The sequence below is a fragment of the Polypterus senegalus genome, chromosome 9 (genome assembly GCF_016835505.1).
Source record: "Polypterus senegalus isolate Bchr_013 chromosome 9, ASM1683550v1, whole genome shotgun sequence".
Classification (NCBI taxonomy): Eukaryota; Metazoa; Chordata; class Cladistia; order Polypteriformes; family Polypteridae; genus Polypterus; species Polypterus senegalus.
Window position 1 is genome coordinate 117,441,123 of NC_053162.1, and position 18,173 is coordinate 117,459,295.

Here is an 18,173-nt window from a genome sequence, read left to right on the forward strand (position 1 = left end):
CACAGGTGCATGTTAATTAATTGATTATGGTTAATTGAACATGCATAGAAAACATTGTTTAAACCCTTTACAATGAAGATCTGTAAAGTTATTTGGATTTTTAAAACATTATTGTTGAAATACACAGTCCTGAAAAAGGGACGTTTCTTTTTTTGCTGAGTTTTTAAGTAGCACTGTTATGCATTGTCTTATTGTTAAATGTCAGTTTTAACAAATTGCTTTATTATAAAATGAGTCACCTTAAAAACAGGGGTTTGAGCGTAATGTAAATAGCATGAAAGCGTACTTCGAAATATTTTCTGTAAATTCTGCTTGTCGATTTTCACCACTAAGAAGTTAGACTTGAAGGCTGCAAAAAGAGACTGCGATTCACGTGCCTTTTAAATGTGATGTACAGTATTTGCAAGTCTACACCGGGGTTTGCGCTGAGACTTGGGGGAGGGTCCCGCGGTATAACTCACTGATCAGCGGCTCAATAATAAACAGTGTCCTGGACAGGCAATGCAAGCGTGGGTTGTACAGTAGAAACTTCAAATAAGCAAAGTAAGAACAGAAAAAAAGGCTCGCCTTATAATTGCAGCCTCTCCACGCGGGTCAAGTTGCAAGGATGGAGGTGTTGCGGGTGGCAGTGCCAGCCCCGCTTGACTGTTTTTGGCAGACTTCACAAAATACAATAACTTCCTTATTTTAATAAAATGTCTCTCTGTGGTGGATACCACTGAGATTTGTGGGAGACGTTTACGTTGACAGGTGAAACCTTCAATTAAAATAAAATACATCCAGGTACTATGTTGCTCATGTTACATTTTGAATTGGCTAGAAGAATAAGCTCTCCGTGGTGGCTTTATTACATGTTTGCTGGAATTGCCTCCTTTGAGAATTTCTGAAAAATAAACTGACAACAAGTTTAATGATAAAGCCTTTATTTATTTACCTATTATATACACATATTTAAAAAAAAAAAAAAAGGCACCGCTGGGATTCGAACCCAGGATCTCCTGTTTACTAGACAGGCGCTTTAACCAACTAAGCCACGGCGCCGGTAATGGGGATGAAGGAAATTCGCTTTAAATCATTAATTCACTGCATTACGGCTTCACTTTTTTCCCTTAAAAGAGTGTATTACTACGGCGTATCGTGTTAGCCATTATGGATGCAGTGAGAAATCAAGCAAAATGACACCTTTTATTGCTTTGGAGGCAGCAGCGTGAATATTGCAGTCTTTTTAGTTTGCCAGAAAAAGGTGTCATTTTGCTTGACTTCTCACTATACCCTTATAAAAATGAAATAACTGGTTACTTCGTGATTCACTAAGCGTACTTCAATTATATAACTGATGTATGTACTTAAACTGCTACCTTTCACACTTATCGGTGCTTCTAGTTAGGAAAATTGTACTAATAAAATGTTACTACTTTCCACAAACAATATAAAATGGATGTAACTTTAATGTGATTTGATTTTCACTACAATGCTTAATTTTATTTTACCACGCTTATTCTGGTGAAAGACAACATGCCGATCTTGACTAACCAGGCCACATTACATCCCTCGAGTCTTCTCACAGTAGGTCGTATAATGAAAGTAACTTTATGAAACAATGAATGTGGAATTCTTTTAACATTTAAATATGACAATTGATGGCGTTTTTCTAAAATGGAACTGAACACCACTGTTTTACCTTTTCGTTTTACTTTTCAAAATAAGGTTTGCACAAAACGTAATCCACACGTCACGAGACTGACAAGAACAAATCTCCAATCCGACAGGTTGGACCTGCAGACCAACACACTTCTGCGGCGTTCACGAGCCAATCAAATGGCACATACTAAAAGAAATGTATCTCCCTCCCCCCTACATCACTTAATATATGATTGGCTGAAGTCGAAAATTATGTCACGCCCACTTTCCGACACGGAACAATGGCACTAAAGAATCAAGTACCGACTCGCAGAGTAAAAAGCTCCGGATATTTAAAGAAAATTTACAACCATTAAACTAAATAGGCGTACAATTATATGTGGCGTACGCTAGCAAACCAAGTGTTTTGTACTGTAAATATCGTCATTATTACATTGGTTAGATATACTATTTTTAAACATATTGTTTAAATGAATTATTTTCTCCTTTTTTAATATTCATGCCTTATTATTTCAATTATATTAGGTTATTTTATTAATGTACTTTTTATTGCATATCTGCAATGTTAGTGTAAAATAAGAAAGATATTATGTTATATATCTTTTAGATAGATAGATAGATAGATAAATAGATACTTTATTAATCCCAAGGGGAAATTCACATAATCCAGCAGCAGTATACTGATACAAAAAACAATATTAAATTAAATAGTAATAAAAATGCATGTAAAAGCATACAATAACTTTAAATAATGTTAGCATTTACTCCCCCGGATGGAATTGAAGAGTCGCATAGTGTGGGGGAGGAACGATCTCCTCAGTCTGTCACTGAAGCTACTCCTCTGTCTGGAGATGACACAGTTCAGTGGATGCAGTGGCTTCTTCATGATTGACAGGAGTTTGCTTAGTGCCCGTCGCTCTGCCAAAGATGTTAAACTGTCCAACTTTACTCCTACAATAGAGCCTGCCTTCTTAACAAGTTTGTCCAGGCGTGAGTATAACTTTTCTGTAGTTTTCTGTAATTGCAGAGTTAAGTTAGCTTATATATTAATAAAAGCACAAATTAGTACTACATGTTGTTTTTGCCTTGTTTTCCACAGCCACATTTCTGCATATACAGTGCATCCGGAAAGTATTCACAGCGCATCACTTTTTCCACATTTTGTTATGTTACAGCCTTATTCCAAAATGGATTAAATTCATTTTTTTCCTCAGAATTCTACACACATCACCCCATAATGACAACATGAAAAAAGTTTACTTGAGGTTTTTGCAAATTTATTAAAAATAAAAGCAACTGAGAAATCACATGTACATAAGTATTCACAGCCTTTGCTCAATACTTTGTCGATTCACCTTTGGCAGCAATTACAGCCTCAAGTCTTTTTGAATATGATGCCACAAGCATGGCACACCTAACCTTGGCCAGTTTCGGCCATTCCTCTTTGCAGCACCTCTCAAGCTCCATCAGGTTGGATGAAAAGGGTCAGTGCACAGCCATTTTAAGATCTCTCCAGAGATGTTCAATCGGTTTCGAGTCTGAGTTCTGGCTGGGCCACTCAAGGACATTCACAAAGTTGTCCTGAAGCCACTCCTTTGATATCTTGGCTGTGTGCTTAGGGTCGTTGTCCTGCTGAAAGAAGAACCGTCGCCCCAGTCTGAGGTCAAGAGCGCTCTGGAGCAGGTTTTCATCCAGGAAGTCTCTGTACTTTGCTGCAGTCATCTTTCCTGCCGCTGAAAAACATCCCCACAGCATGATGCTGCCACCACCATGCTCCACAGTAGGGATGGTAATGGCCAGGTGATGAGCGGTGCCTGGTTTCCTCCAAACGTGACACCTGTCATTCACACCAGAGAGTTCAATCTTTGTCTCATCAGACCAGATAATTTTATTTCTCATGGTCTGAGAGTTCCTTTTACTAAGGAGTGGCTTCCATCTGGCCCCTTTACCATACAGGCCTGATTGGTGGATTGCTGCAGAGATGGTTGTCCTTCTGGAAGGTTCTCCTCTCTCCATAGAGGAGCTCTGACAGAGTGACCATCGGGTTCTTGGTCACCTCCCTGACTAAGGCCCTTCTCCCCTGATCGCTCAATTTAGATGGCCGGCCAGCTCTAGGAAGAGTCCTGGTGCTTTCGAACTTGTTTCCACTAATGGATGATGAAGGCCACTGTGCCCATTGGGACCTTCAAAGCAGCAGAAATTTTTCTGTAACCTTCTCCAGATTTGTGCCTCGAGACAATTCCTTTGACTTCATGCTTGGTTTGTGCTCTGACATGAACTATCAACTGTGGGATCTTATATAGACAGGTGTGTGCCTTTGCAAATCATGTCCAATCAGCTGAATTTACCACAGGTGGACTCCAATTAAGCTGCAGAAACATCTTGAGGATGATCAGGGGAAACAGGATGCAATTTTGAGCTTCATGGCAAAGGCCGTGAATACTTAGGTACATGTGCTTCCTCATTTTTTTTTTATTTTTAATAAATTTGCAAAAATCTCAAGTAAACTTTTTTCACATTATCATTATGGGGGTGTTGTGTATATAATTCTGAGGGAAAAAATGAATTTAATCCATTTTGGAATAAGGCTGTAACATAACAAAATGTGGAAAAAAGTGAAGCGCTGTGAATACTTTCCGGATGCACTGTACGTAGAGAATATAAAACCAACATTAATTAAATGGCTAGTGTCACCTTTGTTCATTGTCAATGAAGAAAGACGACATAGAGGAGGCTCTTCAAAAAGCAGCAGCATTCTGGACTAGTTGTAGTCATTGCAACAAGGCCTAATCAACATCTACATTGTTATGCAAGCAGCTCCAACTAATATTTTGAACTGAACAACTTTGCCACTGATCAGAGCTATAGAGTTGTTTGAAAAAGTAGCTGCGAATATGCACCTGACTTTATACTCGTAAAACAAGGGTCAAATACTCAGTTCAAAATATTAGTTGGAGCTGCTTTGGGCATTTCATGTCAAAGTACCTAAACTAATACAGCCGTATATCAAACTGGCTCATTCGCCTTGTGATCGTCTTCTCCGATACACCATATAGATCTGCAATCTGTCGTACTTTTAAACCGCATAACAGAAGGTGTTCTATTGACTCAGCTGGAATGTCAAAGGATGGACGTCCAGAGCAGGGAACTGTGTCACCTGAACTGGAGTGTAGTCGAGTCCGTTCCACCTGTTCTTCGATAATTTCAAAAATAGTTTCGTCTATATCGGAGTCTAAAAGGGCTGCCAACATTGTAATTTCTTCCGATAAATCTTCAATTCTCTCTCTGAAATACGTAATATCATCGGCAGTAGTAAGCATTTTTCTAATTAATTCTTGTGCTTTGATTCACCAATCAGTAACTACAGAGCGTGTTAGAGTCCACCCTCTCAACTTTGACGAGTGAAAGTGACAGTTTTATTTCAAGTCGTATTTCATGACGGTTTGCAGGAATGTTACGGACAAAATGAAATAAATAAATAAGCAACGAAAAACATATTTCGTGACACATTTATTTATTTATGCTCACATTTCACAGTACTTTTATTCATTTACGCATTTATTTATTTAATTTTGTCCGAAATATTCCTCCATAGTTAGAAGCATTGTAAACCTTTAAACAGGCTGTTTCAGTGCTGTAATAGGATCTGAATCCGGATTGGAATTTTTCAATAATACTATTTTCTTCCAGAAATGCTTGTAATTGGGTAAGGACAGCCTTTTCCAAGACTTTAGACAGAAATGCTAGCGCAGAAATTGGTCTAAAATTTGACAGATTAGACGGGTCCAGATTTTGTTTTTTAATAAGTGGCTGCACCACAGCTTGTTTCAAGGCAGCAGGAAGGAACACAAACAGAAATGAAGCTAGCATTTATTAAGGTAGCAAAACTTGGTCTGAAAGAATCAAAAACCTCCTTATGTAATGGAGAGGGAACACTGTCCAGGGGGTAATTCATAGGACGCAGGCATTGCACCAAATCAGACAACAGAGACAATGATGCAGGCTCAAAGTGGTCAAAGACAGCAGAACACACTACAGGAAGAGATGGATCCTTGAGCAGGCTGTATGACCAATGACCTAATAACGTTAATCCTATTAACAAAAACTTATACCTCTGTTTATCGGATTTGTAATTATTGCATCCACCCAAACAAAACATTTTTAAAGTTAAATGTAAAATCTGAATTAGTATGTTAGTTCAACTCCACAATAAATTAAAAGACAATCTATAGTAGTAGGGTACAGAGGGTGCAACATTCAATAATGCAAATTATTACATTTTGTTAGAAAAACATTTGATAATATCTATGACGTAATTTAAGAGGTTTGCCTCACTTTTTTAATAAGTACATATATAGAAGTTAGGGTTCCCTTCTTTTGTCTTGTTTAAACAGTTACACTTCACTACATGTTATACTTGTCTTGACTATATATGACAAATAAATCTGGAATCTTGGTTACTGCAAAAGGATATCAAGCAAGGACCAAGTCCAGCTGAAACAGAGCCCATGTAAATGTAAATATCCACTCTTATTTGTTGCATCTGAATGGAGGCACCCTTATCAAAACCTTTAAACATATTTTATCCTGGGTAAAAGGTAATATATAACCATAATAAATCATTTAGGTGTACCCACTGACAGGGTCGTGGTGGTACTGGAGCCTATCCTAGCCAGCGTAGGGTGTAAGGCAGTTACAAACCCTGGACAGGGTATCAGTCTATTGCAGGGCAGACAAACACACATGAACACACCAACCACACACTTGAGCCAATTTTTAGCAACACCAATCTACTTCCGGGAGGAAACTGGAGCACATGGAGGAAACCCACACGGACATTAGGAGAACATGGAAACTCCATACAAGGAGGACCTGGAACGCAAACCTGATCTCCTTACAGCAGCACTGCCACCAAAGTACCAACAGTATAAAAAATATAAAATCATTTAATAAGTATTGGTTCTTCAAATATTAAACACCTTCCACACTCAAGTGATCAAGTTTTGAAACCATTTACCAAAACACGCATTTATTTTATGTAATATGTCTCTGCTGCGCCTAGAATATTCACAGTGAGAACAGTTCTGCATTAAAATTAAAAACAAAGAAAATGTTTGAAAGTTTAATAACTCCATTTGAAATCTATCAACATTATAATTGCAGTTTAGAACAAAATTAAGAAAACACAATTCAGGAAAGACAATGGAGGATGAAGGTTACGTGTAAGCTGGATCATTTCAAACATTGTTTGATACAAACAATTTAAAAAGTTCTTTTCTTTTTCTGAGAACTCAAAAGTTTAGACCTTCATTTACATGCCTGTTGATCATCACTCATTTTGCAACAGAATAAATTAATTTAGAGAAACCACATGCATATTTAGTATGGTGTTTCCTTAATCTAAAAAATGCATCATGTCCTCTTTCTTTCAGCTATAAAATCCTGAATCATATTTTATAAAGTTGATTTTTTGTTTCTAAACAGAACTATCCATCCATCCGTCCATCCATTTTCCAACCCGCTGAATCCGAACGCAGGGTCACGGGGGTCTGCTGGAGCCAATCCCAGCCAACACAGGGCACAAGGCAGGAGCCAATCCTGGGCAGGGTAACAACCCACCGCAGGACACACACAAACACACCAAGCCCAATTTAGAATCGCCAATCCACCTAACCTGCATGTCTTTGGACTGTGGGAGGAAAACCACACAGACATGGGGAGAACATGCAAACTCCACGCAGGGAGGACCCGGGAAGCGAACCTGGGTCTTCTAACTGCAAGGCAGCAGCTCTACCACTGCACCACCGTGCCGCCCAAATAGAACTATGACAATAATAATATAAACAGAAACTCAGATTCTTGGCATGATAGGAGGAAGGCACATTAACAGCGATTTCATCATCTAACAAAACCAATGTGACAGAGGGTGGACAGTGAATGCTGGGGGCGTGGAAGGCCAAGTCTTCAACCTGCAGCGGGGACATCTATGGAGTACATGTGTCGGTTATGTAGGTGTGTCGCATGTAAATACTTTCTGAGTCCATTGTAGGTGCGTTCTAAATTTAAATCAAATGGACTCTCAAATCTCCAAATGAAGGAAAGATGCTGCAGTGCTTGGAAAACTACAGCAAGAATTTAAAGACAGGTTTCTAGATTTTATATGATCTGAACCATGTTTTGGAGATCCTGATGCAATTTCTAAAACCGCAGTGATATGTTGGGTAGGTAGAGAATAAGTTTGAAGAGAAAATAATTGGACTTCAAGTACATATGGAAAATAAGCAATGCCATAAAAGTTGCAAGATCTACTGTGATTGTGGTGGATTGCTAATAAAAATGATCTAGTATGTTCATTGATAGCAGGCAAACGTTTCTCATTTTCTTAATGTGAACAGGTTGTTTCTATTATAAACTTTATTAAATCAAAACTGAGGAACAGGCTCCTTTCAGGGATACATGGTGTGAGTTATGAGGAAAGTTTGAAAGAAGATGAACTTTTTAATTTTAAACAAAAAAAGTTTAAGATGCAACATAACTGATATGTTTAAAATATGAAAGGAATTATTTCAATGGATCAAAACTGTTATTCTAGAATGAGTTCATCAAAGACATGGGACCTGGGACAGTTGGAAACTTGTTAAGGGTAACTTTCTCACAATCATTGGGAATGGCCTGTTCTTGTCTAAATATTTCTTAATTTTCTAAAGTAATGTTGTACTGCCATTGCTTGACAAAAAACAACAGTATTAATGGCCTCTTGTGGCATTCTCCTAGATTACATTTTATAATGATGAATTCTGAAAAATGAAAAAATAAATAACACAGTAGTAATGTATAGGCTATCAATAAATGCTACCATGTTATGTAGAAGGAAATTAACTTGTGATTATTCTTTTGGACTCCAATATCAAGTCATATGAATACAAACACTTGTCTACAAACTGCTCTCTTACATGCAGGTTAACTAAGAACATTAGAAACATTTTGACGAAAACAGGCCATTTAGCCCAGCAAAGCTTGCCAATCCTATAAAATTCCACAGGATGAAATTGGGATTGATATAGAGGTTATTCTTAGCAAATAGAAAACAACTTTATTATTAATCAACATTATTATTATTTTCCCCCAAAAGAACACACAACTCATGTATGATGTGACTTTTCACGTGGTGTAACACCCTTGGACTTGTTGCACTATATAACTTCATTCTGGTCTCAAATGCCACAGACAGGAGCAGTAGCTTAAAAAATAAACAGTACACAATTACCACAGCAGGCTACCAAAGAGAAATAAAAACAGTGAAAGTAGGGAAAACACATCAGTAAGTTTTCCTAATGATTGCCATATGAGTAGCTTAATCAGCCAACATGATTAAGTAATGCAGTCGAATGTTCATCCTGGATTGTATGGTGAAACTAATGGAACATTCCTTACAGTAGAAGGCACGGAATGAGCACTCCACAGTTGAGATCTCCTACAGATAAAGGCTTAACCTCAGTCAGTCATTTTATTTATTGTTTTATTTATCTTTGGTACATTTAGAAGTCAGGTATCTGTTGGTGATGTGCAAGTTTCCAAAAATGGTTTTTCCAAGATTTTGGATGCTAAATTGCTATTTTTGCCCTTAACTAACTGCCTCTTAGCAATAAGTGTGGGCTGCTCCAGGTCAAAAAGAAGTAAATAAAATATACAATTTGAATGTCTGATATGCCATGCATTCCTAAGCCTTACAGCAGCGTTTCTCAACCTTTAAGTATTTGTGACCTGAGTTTTCATAACAGCTTTAATTGCCCCCCCCTAACATTTTTTGAAATGTAGATGCATATTTTATTATACCTACTTAACTTTTATCGACGTTTATCTAACTCTGTATTTATTGTTTTAGTATCAGAATGTAGTTTAAGTTAATTTGTTTTGGTTTCAACAGATGTTTTTTTTCATATTTTTGATTCTTGTTTTCTTTTTTTCACATCTTCACGCCCCCCTTTTTGTTACTTCACGCCCCCCTAGGGGGGCCCGTCTCACAGGCTGAGAACCACTACCTTAGAGATTAAAACATTAAAATAAATCATTAAAAGCAAGTATTAGCTACTGTATGTGAAAGGGCAGGTCCACGGCTTAAGAAGCAGGGGCCTGTTTTAAATAAATCATTCTAATTGCAGCACTCATGTCTTTGTGTGGGTGAGGTAGCGTGGCACCTCCTTATATATTTATTGTTTTGCAGGTGTTCCCCATGGCTCATAACAGTGGGGAAGTTTGCTTAATGTGTCAGAGTTTAGTGAGTTATCTGTTTTGGAACCAAAAACTGATCATCTCACCTGGTGGCTCTATCACCTTGGCATTTATTAAAATATGATAAAAGAAATGAACTAAGATGCCATGTGGGCCACTCACACCCCTCTCTCCTTCTCACTGTCTAGTTGGTCTGCTCACACCGTCTGTAAGTTTGTGGCCTGACTTTGTAGTGACACACTAAGTACACTTTCACTGAAGAGCCTAAATTTCATATTAATGATGTTGTTGTTGTCTTTGGTGTTAAATACATACATTATAGTAGAATAATACTAACAGGTTTGAATTATATAAAAGAACAGAATCCCATATACAAAATAACCAGGTTATTTTTCATTATGATGAGAAATAAAATAATGTAAAATCAATTCAAATACAACAAGATAACAGACCAGACATAAAAAAGTGAAAAGAAAATCACTGGCAAAATATATTAAAGCTGATCTTTACCACTCTGAAACTGTCAATTATTTTCTTAAAAAGTTTTTTTTTTATTAACAGCATTCTAGTCAAAGAAAAAAGTTAAAGAAGAAAATGAGCCTTCTGTGCATTAATAGTTAAATATTATAAAAGTCATACATTTTTAATAGTTTTAATTCAAAAGGTAGGTGGTGATGGTATAGCATTTCTAAGAGGATCATTGAATCTGCAAAAGACACACCGAGATATAATTTCCAAGTCTTCCATCTGGTTGATAGAAAATGGCTTCCCACATTCCTTACACTAAATGGAAAGAACAACATTTTAAGGTTATTATCATATTTCCACTAAAGATACCATTACAAAGTACAATTTTAATATTTATTTTTACATACCAAGCAAGGCTGGACTGCAGTGGTTGCAGGTTTTCATCCAATTCAATTTACAGTATAATAGAAGTTCAATTACTGATGATCAAATTCCAAAATAATTTTGTTAGTTTTAGAGGAATGCTCCACCCAAAAATTATAATTTCTATATATTACTTACCCTGTGTATTCTGTAACTTTTTAGCTGTTTTACTTAAAAATATAACACTAATAAAGTTTCTGATACAAAAGAAGTCTATGGTGAAGAACACTGGACAACAGCAAACAAAATTAAAATGACCATGAAAATGCTCAGGTTACTCATACAGTGGCATGCTCGCAATTGCCAAAACATTTTTAAATAAGTGATTTCTAGGAATCACTTTTGTGAACAAAATTAGAATGTGTTCATAAATGAAAGAACTTCTGAATTGTAGACTTGCCTCTCTTCATTACATTCATTTACATATCCACAAAAAGTAGCTTGGGATTAATTACCGACAGACTGAATCTGCACAGATGAATTAACTTTCTATTTTTTAAGTCCAGGGCATATTCCTTACCTTATAATATTTTCAATCACTTTTCTTTAAGTTTTAATCTTTAGGTGTGCACATCTCTCAGTGAGTTTTGCACCCGAACACAAATTTTACAAAATCTTGCCAGTCCTATCCAATTAATTCTTCCAAAATAACATCAAGTCAAATTTTGAGGATCTCTGAAGTCCTACTATTAACCACACTACTTTGTAACTTATTCCATGTGTCTATGAATCTCTGTGTAAAGAAAAACATCCATGTTAATTTTAAATATACTTTTCTAGTGCTTATAAATCTTTTTTGTAGCCTGGATACCAAACCTACAAATATTACTCCAGATGAAGTCATACCAGTGTGTCATAAAGCTTCAGCATATCCTCTGTGGACTTGTCTTCTTCCTCTTCTTTGATCCCTAGCTGGCGTTTATTTTGGATTGGCTCCTAAACCTGTGTGCTGCTGTGGGTGCCAGTGGTTGTTGGATTTAATTCATAACACATTTCCATGCTTGGCGGTCCATGGTCATGTTTCTGACTTCCTTGATGTTAAGTCTACGAATTTTCATGTCTTCTTCAACCTGCTTGATTGTTGGATTTTCCACTGGGTGGGTTGATTTCACCAGAGGAGTTTGTGCACTAGTTGACTGTGGTTCATTCCAACGTACTGTAGTTGTCGCTTCTGGATCTGTTTGTCAATGGTCAGCAGTTTCTTGCACCGATGTCTAATTTCTTAATTTTGGATATGATCGCATAGAGAGACACATAGAGTTTTCCAAATGTGTTCTCTATGTCAGATTCTAAATCCAATTTGAGTAGGATCCTGGGGCCTCATGTATAAACGGTGCATACGCACAGAAATGTTGCATAAGAACGTTTCCATGTTCAAATCACGATGTATAAAACCTAAACTTGGTGTAAAGCCACGCACATTTCCACAGTAGCTCATACCCTGTCATACGCTTGGTTGTGCAGATTGGCGACACCCGGCATCAAAGCAGTGCTACTGTTCCTATGTGGTTTCCCTTTCTTTTTCAGATCCACATTCCTGACGTGGCTTTATAAATACAGCAGAACCATGATTCACGAACGTCTCGGAACATGTACAAATCGTTTTATGACCAAAAATTTCGCCAAACTTTTACATCTATTCACGACCACAGACTCAGTATATGAACAAGCCAGTTTCCCTTTCGGTTTGTGCGCGCCGATGATTTCCGCATGTATTCAGTCTCTCCCTGTGCATTGAGAGAGAGACACACACACACGCGCATGCGAGAGAGAGGCACACACACAGATACACGCACGTAAGAGAGACGGCTGGATGCATAAGACTTGTTTTTTAAAGAGACAGATCCGAGTATTGTTTTAACCTTGTTGTATTTAATGAAGACTTTTTTCTATTGGATTTTAACCTCCACTTCACTTCTGTTTACAGTGATTGGTTCGTAGCGTGCATGTTGCAATGTTACTTATCTTGGTGGTTTATTAAATTACGGATTTTTCAAATGTTCATTTTTTCCCCCGTGCTTAAAACTCATTAAAAAAAAGTGTTTTTAGCGAGTGGTTTGTAGCGCTACAGCGCAAACTCTTGCAGTTTTAGTTTTCTCTGTTGTGCAAGGTTTTCTCAGTGTTATTCAGTGTTTTTACATTTAGTTTACTATTACGCTGTGCATTCTATGCTATTATTAACTATATTTGTGCTTAAAAATCTTTAAAAAAATATATTTACATACAGTTCGTACTGTCTGGAACGGATTAATTGTATTTACATACAATCCTATGGGGGAAATTACTTTGGTTCACGACCAAATCGGTTTACGATCAGAGTTTTGGAACAAATTATGGTCATGAACCGATGTTCCACTGTACACTGAAATTAAACGCATATTGTTTATTAGTTTCATGCATCTGATTGTAATTAACCTGTAACAATATAATGGTCCACAGAATGGTCAAACTATTCTAAATACAATAGCTTCTTTAGCATTGTTACTCTCACTGCTCCTTCTTCTTCTTCTTTCAGCTGCTCCCGTTAGGGGTTGCCACATTGGATCATCTTTTTCCATATTACTCTTACTGCACCACTCGGAGTATTTATATCACTGTATCTGAGTGTAAATCACAGGAGTACAGTAGCTGATTGGAAAGAGAATTATCGGTATACAGCATCAAGCACATGCTGCCTCAGCCATTCGCTATTTGAACTGGACTCATCCGCCAAACGCTTCAGAGCCTTTCCTGATCGGACCTCGCAGTTCACAAATAGTTTCATCCCAAGAACTATACCCATATACTATATATACTATATATGCCCAGAGGGGACTGGGCGGTCTCATGGTCTGGAATTTTTTTCTACAGCCGTTTGGAGTTTTTTTTTTTTTTTCTGTCCACCCTGGCCATCTGACCTTACTTATTCTATGTTAATTAATGTTGACTTATTTTATTTTTTACTGTGTCTTTTATTTTTCTATTCTTCATTTTGTAAAGCACTTTGAGCTACATTTTTTTATATGAAAATGTGCTATATATAAATGTTGTTGTTGTTATACAGGCAGTCCATCAAGTTCTCCTTGTAGCACTGTTTATAATTGCAAGTTTACAGTGAGGTAATTGTACTTATGATACAGTTATAATATTGCACAACCTGAGCCACTTTATAAAGCGCATATTTACATATGATGACAATATCATTTTTAAGATGAAATACAGCAAAATATATTTATTATATTATACAGATAAAACTTTAACTTTAACTACATGGTGCCGCAGCGCTAGCGAGTAATTTGAGCTTCGTTCATGGTTTGTTCCTGCCTCACGCTGTATTCTTGCTGTGGCTGGCGCGACACTGGAAGGATAGATGGATAGAATAATTAAACAATATGATGATATTTCAATGTTCCTTAAAAGTTTTGAAGAATCACCGTTCTAAGCTTACAGATGGCTTAACATCTATTACAGAGCTAATTGTGTGGCAATTGGGTATTTGGAGAAAGAAAAAGAAGGACAGGAATTGGGGGTTAGTACATTTGAAAAAGACAGTACTGCTGCAATAAAGCATTTCACCAAAGGTCTCGCATGGCACAGCAAGCATCTTGCGTAAGACATGAACAATCACTGCGCCACCATGTTCCCATGTTTAATAACATACTTTAACTCCTATCATCATGAAAATGATATCACGTATACTTCTCAGTATTTTAATTATTCAGAGAGCTGTAATATCACAAATGTAAAAGTTTCTGTGTCCTATCAGAGGAAGAGAAAGAACAGAAGCACGTAGTGATACACACATATAGAGCACATAGAAGATCAAATACAAAACAAAGCATTTAATGTGCTACTTTAGTTACGATGGGATTTGAGAAACTAGTAAATTAAACAATTTTAAGATGAAGTTTATGATGTTCTACTTTAATGACAAAATAAACTACGTGATTAAAGTGAAAATTTATAGATTAAAGTTGACATTTCGTGCTTTTTTTCACACTTTGTGCCTTTTTTTTTCTCTGCACCCTAATAAGCTTTCATATGACACTCAGACGGTGGACTACGATTTGCCTTTTCACAGCGACTTTGATATATGACAACTTCTTTTTTTTATTTCGGGAACTGTGCGACTGTGAACTTGAGCTTTCAAGTTTCTCCGACAAGCTATGTCACTCGATCAACTTCCTTTTGTTGTTTATATCACTGTTTAAACCAACAAATAGTACGTTTTTCTTTGCCTCCACTTGGTATTCGCTGAAATTCTTCTATTTTTCCTCGTACTTTTGCCATTGCCTTTTCACAGAACAGTGAGCTTAAGGGCTATTTATATTGATTTGCATATTCAGAGAGGCATAATTCTGGGAGGAGTTGGGGTGGGGCAGCAGGCGCTTGCACATATGTTAATTTCCACGCTGACTGGGATTTATGTAGCAGAAGAGCATGGAAGTTGGCGAACGCACAGATTTATGCATCTGGATTTTTTTGTGCGTAAGTACATTTCCACTTTTGTGCTTGCGTCATGTTATAGTGCGAATTCTACGCACGGCATTATGCATGAGGCCCCTGGTCTCTGATCCATACAGGAGGACTGGCAGAATCAGAGTCCGAAACAGGCAAACTTTGGTCTTGGTCAAAATGTTAGTTTGCTTCCACAGGCACCACTTCAGGGAAGCAAATGCTGCGGCTGTTTAACCAATTCGGCTGTGGATTTCTGCCGTTGATGAGATTTTCTTTTTCTGCACCAACAAACCCAAGTATTTGAACTCTTGGACCTGCTCAATCTGGTCACCATCGAGTTGAACAATGGCCGGTGATCCTTTGGTTGTCAGTACTTTCATCTTGTCCGTGTTGATTTTGAGCCTGTATGACTAGATGATATTTGTGGCCTCTGCATCCTTATTAGTCCATATGGCACTATCATCAGCGAACATGAGATCTGTTAGAAATTGGTCCTCACCAAACTAGACTTTGCACCTCCACCTTTCTCTCCACCAGAATACAATAGTGTCATTGTATCGCTGACTGATGGCAGTTCCATAGTTATGGTTCAAGATCCAGTTAGTCGTAGTTCAGGTAGTGCTGCAATGGAGATTTTGCACTTTGACAATTCCTTTGCAATGATTTCCTTCTGGCCTATGCGGTGACCAATTTAGACATTCCCGATTTCAGCAAGATTATTTTGTTTCTTTGGCCAGTAGCTCACTTCTCACCAGAGCCTGAGTCCCTGACGCTGGCACATTCGCTGCCCTGAATGCAGTAGCACGAATTGAAGAACTTAATTCTGGAATTTCCATTTGGTTTCTTGCCTTGTTTCCCCGGTTGCCCGATTCTGGTCATCTCGGCAGAGCAATCACCTTCCTCCTTTTGCCGACGGGTTTAGGATCGTTCTTGGTGGAATTCTGTGGACTTGTACTCTACATATCATGCTATATAACTTAACATTCTATTAGCCTGCTTAACAGCTTCTGAACGATGTCTGGCAGTTGTTAGTGTCAAGTCCACTAGGATTCCTAAATCCTTCTCATAAGGTGTACTTTCAATTTTCAGACCTCACCTTGTGTATTCAAATCAAACATTTTTACTTCCTATGTGTAGTTACTTACATTAAATTTCATCTGCCATAAAACTACACAAGCCAGTATGCTGTCCAAGTCTCTCTGTAATGATTCAATGAATTCAAAATTATTTGCCAATCCACCTACCTTGGCATCTGCAAACTTAACCAGCTTGTTATTTGTAAGCTTGTCCAAATCATTTTTTATATTCAGAATAGTACTAAACCAAGAGGGAGTTTAGAACAGGCCAGATTTAGAACTGTACATGAAGGAACAAGCAATAGTGTAAAAAATGCATAGTAATGTAAATTCTAACCCAACATTTAAATGCAAAAGTAAAATGAGTAAAACATTAAAAACAGCTTGCTTTAATGCCAGAAGTATCAAAAATAAAAGAAATGAGCTGGAGTTGTATGTAGCTGAGCATAATTATACTATAGAAATAACAGAAACATGGCTAAATAAAAAGATGGGGATGAGTGTCACATAGAGGGTGTGAGATGTGGCCGGCTTGTCATCCCGGCCAATACCCCCAGGCCACCAGATGGAGCCCTCCCTGCAGTATGGAGGTGCCCCAAAGACCAGCAGGGAGTCATGGGACATGTAGTTTTTATACAAGACCCTGCTGGATACCACAGGGGCTGCAAGAGGGAGCTGCAGGGAGGACCAAAGACTTCTTCATACCCTATAACCCGGAAGTGAGTCAGAGGAAGAGCGACGTGCTTCCGGGGTGAGAAGAAAGGACTTGTACCTGACCCGGAAGGGATTGAGAGTCACATGGACTGGGGATTGGAACGCTTCCGGGTCAGGGTATTTTAAAGGACTGTGGGAGCTCCCAGACGGCGAGCTGAGCTGGGTGGAAGGGTGACAACGCATCTTGGAGTCGGAGGATTGATTTATTGTGTTTGATAATTGTTATTGTATGAGTAAAGTGGAGGAGAGGGTGCTTTGTGCACTGTGGCGATTGAATAAAGTTATTTATTGGACTTTTACCTGGTGTCTAGAGTCGTGGTCAGGGGTTCAAGGGAGCGATAGCACCCCCTATCTGTCACAGTGGCGTAGTCGGCAGGATACTCCAGTGTCTATTGCGGAGGACCTGTATCTAAAATTTCTGTGGACAGCGAACCCTGAAAAGACAATGGCGTCAGGAATCATCACAGCAACGCCAGAACCCAAAAAATCTAAGTCCAAAATGGGGAAGAGGAAGGGCAAGCAGAGTGACAATGCCAGCGGGAGAAGGTTGTGTGCAATGGCCGACGCTCGGGAGGAGTCACGGAGCGGCCTTACAAGTCAGGAGAAACCTCCAGGAACCAACGATCGCTCCCATGCATGAACCTCGGAGATGATCCCCTGGAGGCTCCACGGGAAAAAGGAAACTGCCCCGACGACGATGGCACGCTCCTGTCGAAGCCAGAGCACCTAGGAGACAACTTCCGCATGACGGCAGCCGAGGGACACGGCAGCAAACCCGGTGCTTGCTGGGAAGGAGGAAGTCCGCGTCCCACTGTTTGCGCCTACAATTCCAAAACAACTGACTTGGACTTACAGAAGGGGAAAGGGGAGGCGAGCGAGGCACCGCTCACCCCGCGAGAAGGTAAGGAGGGTCGGGAAATGGCTGATCGGGATGTCACAAAAATAAAAATAAAGACAGACCGCAGTTCGCCGAAGGAGGCAACCCGACCCTCAGAGAACTCCAAATCCCAGAAGCCTCCGCGAGACCTGAAAGAGCACATGCCAGAAGTGGACGTGCTCATTGGCTCCCGGTTGGCAGGTAAGACAGGGAAGTGAGTTTTCTGCCGACTGAAGTAAACAATAGTATTGACTATATTGGCTTCTGTTGTATCAGAAACTTTTTTTTATCTCGTTCTGCATGAA

General features: G+C 38.6%; 1 protein-coding gene and 1 non-coding gene across 2 annotated transcripts in view; both read right to left on the reverse strand.

The window, feature by feature from the left end:
- Positions 1-967: 967 nt before the first annotated feature.
- On the reverse strand, positions 968-1,041 carry trnat-agu. The gene has a single exon. It is a non-coding gene; the product is annotated as a tRNA-Thr (tRNA).
- A 9,438-nt stretch (positions 1,042-10,479) lies between these two features.
- LOC120534977 (WD repeat-containing protein 88-like) overlaps positions 10,480-18,173 on the reverse strand; it is a 107,187-nt gene continuing 99,493 nt past the window's right edge. The window contains exon 11 of the mRNA XM_039762474.1: positions 10,480-10,656. Within this exon, the coding sequence (XP_039618408.1) occupies positions 10,531-10,656 (126 nt within the window). The 3' untranslated portion in view covers positions 10,480-10,530. The remainder of the gene's footprint in view (positions 10,657-18,173) is intronic.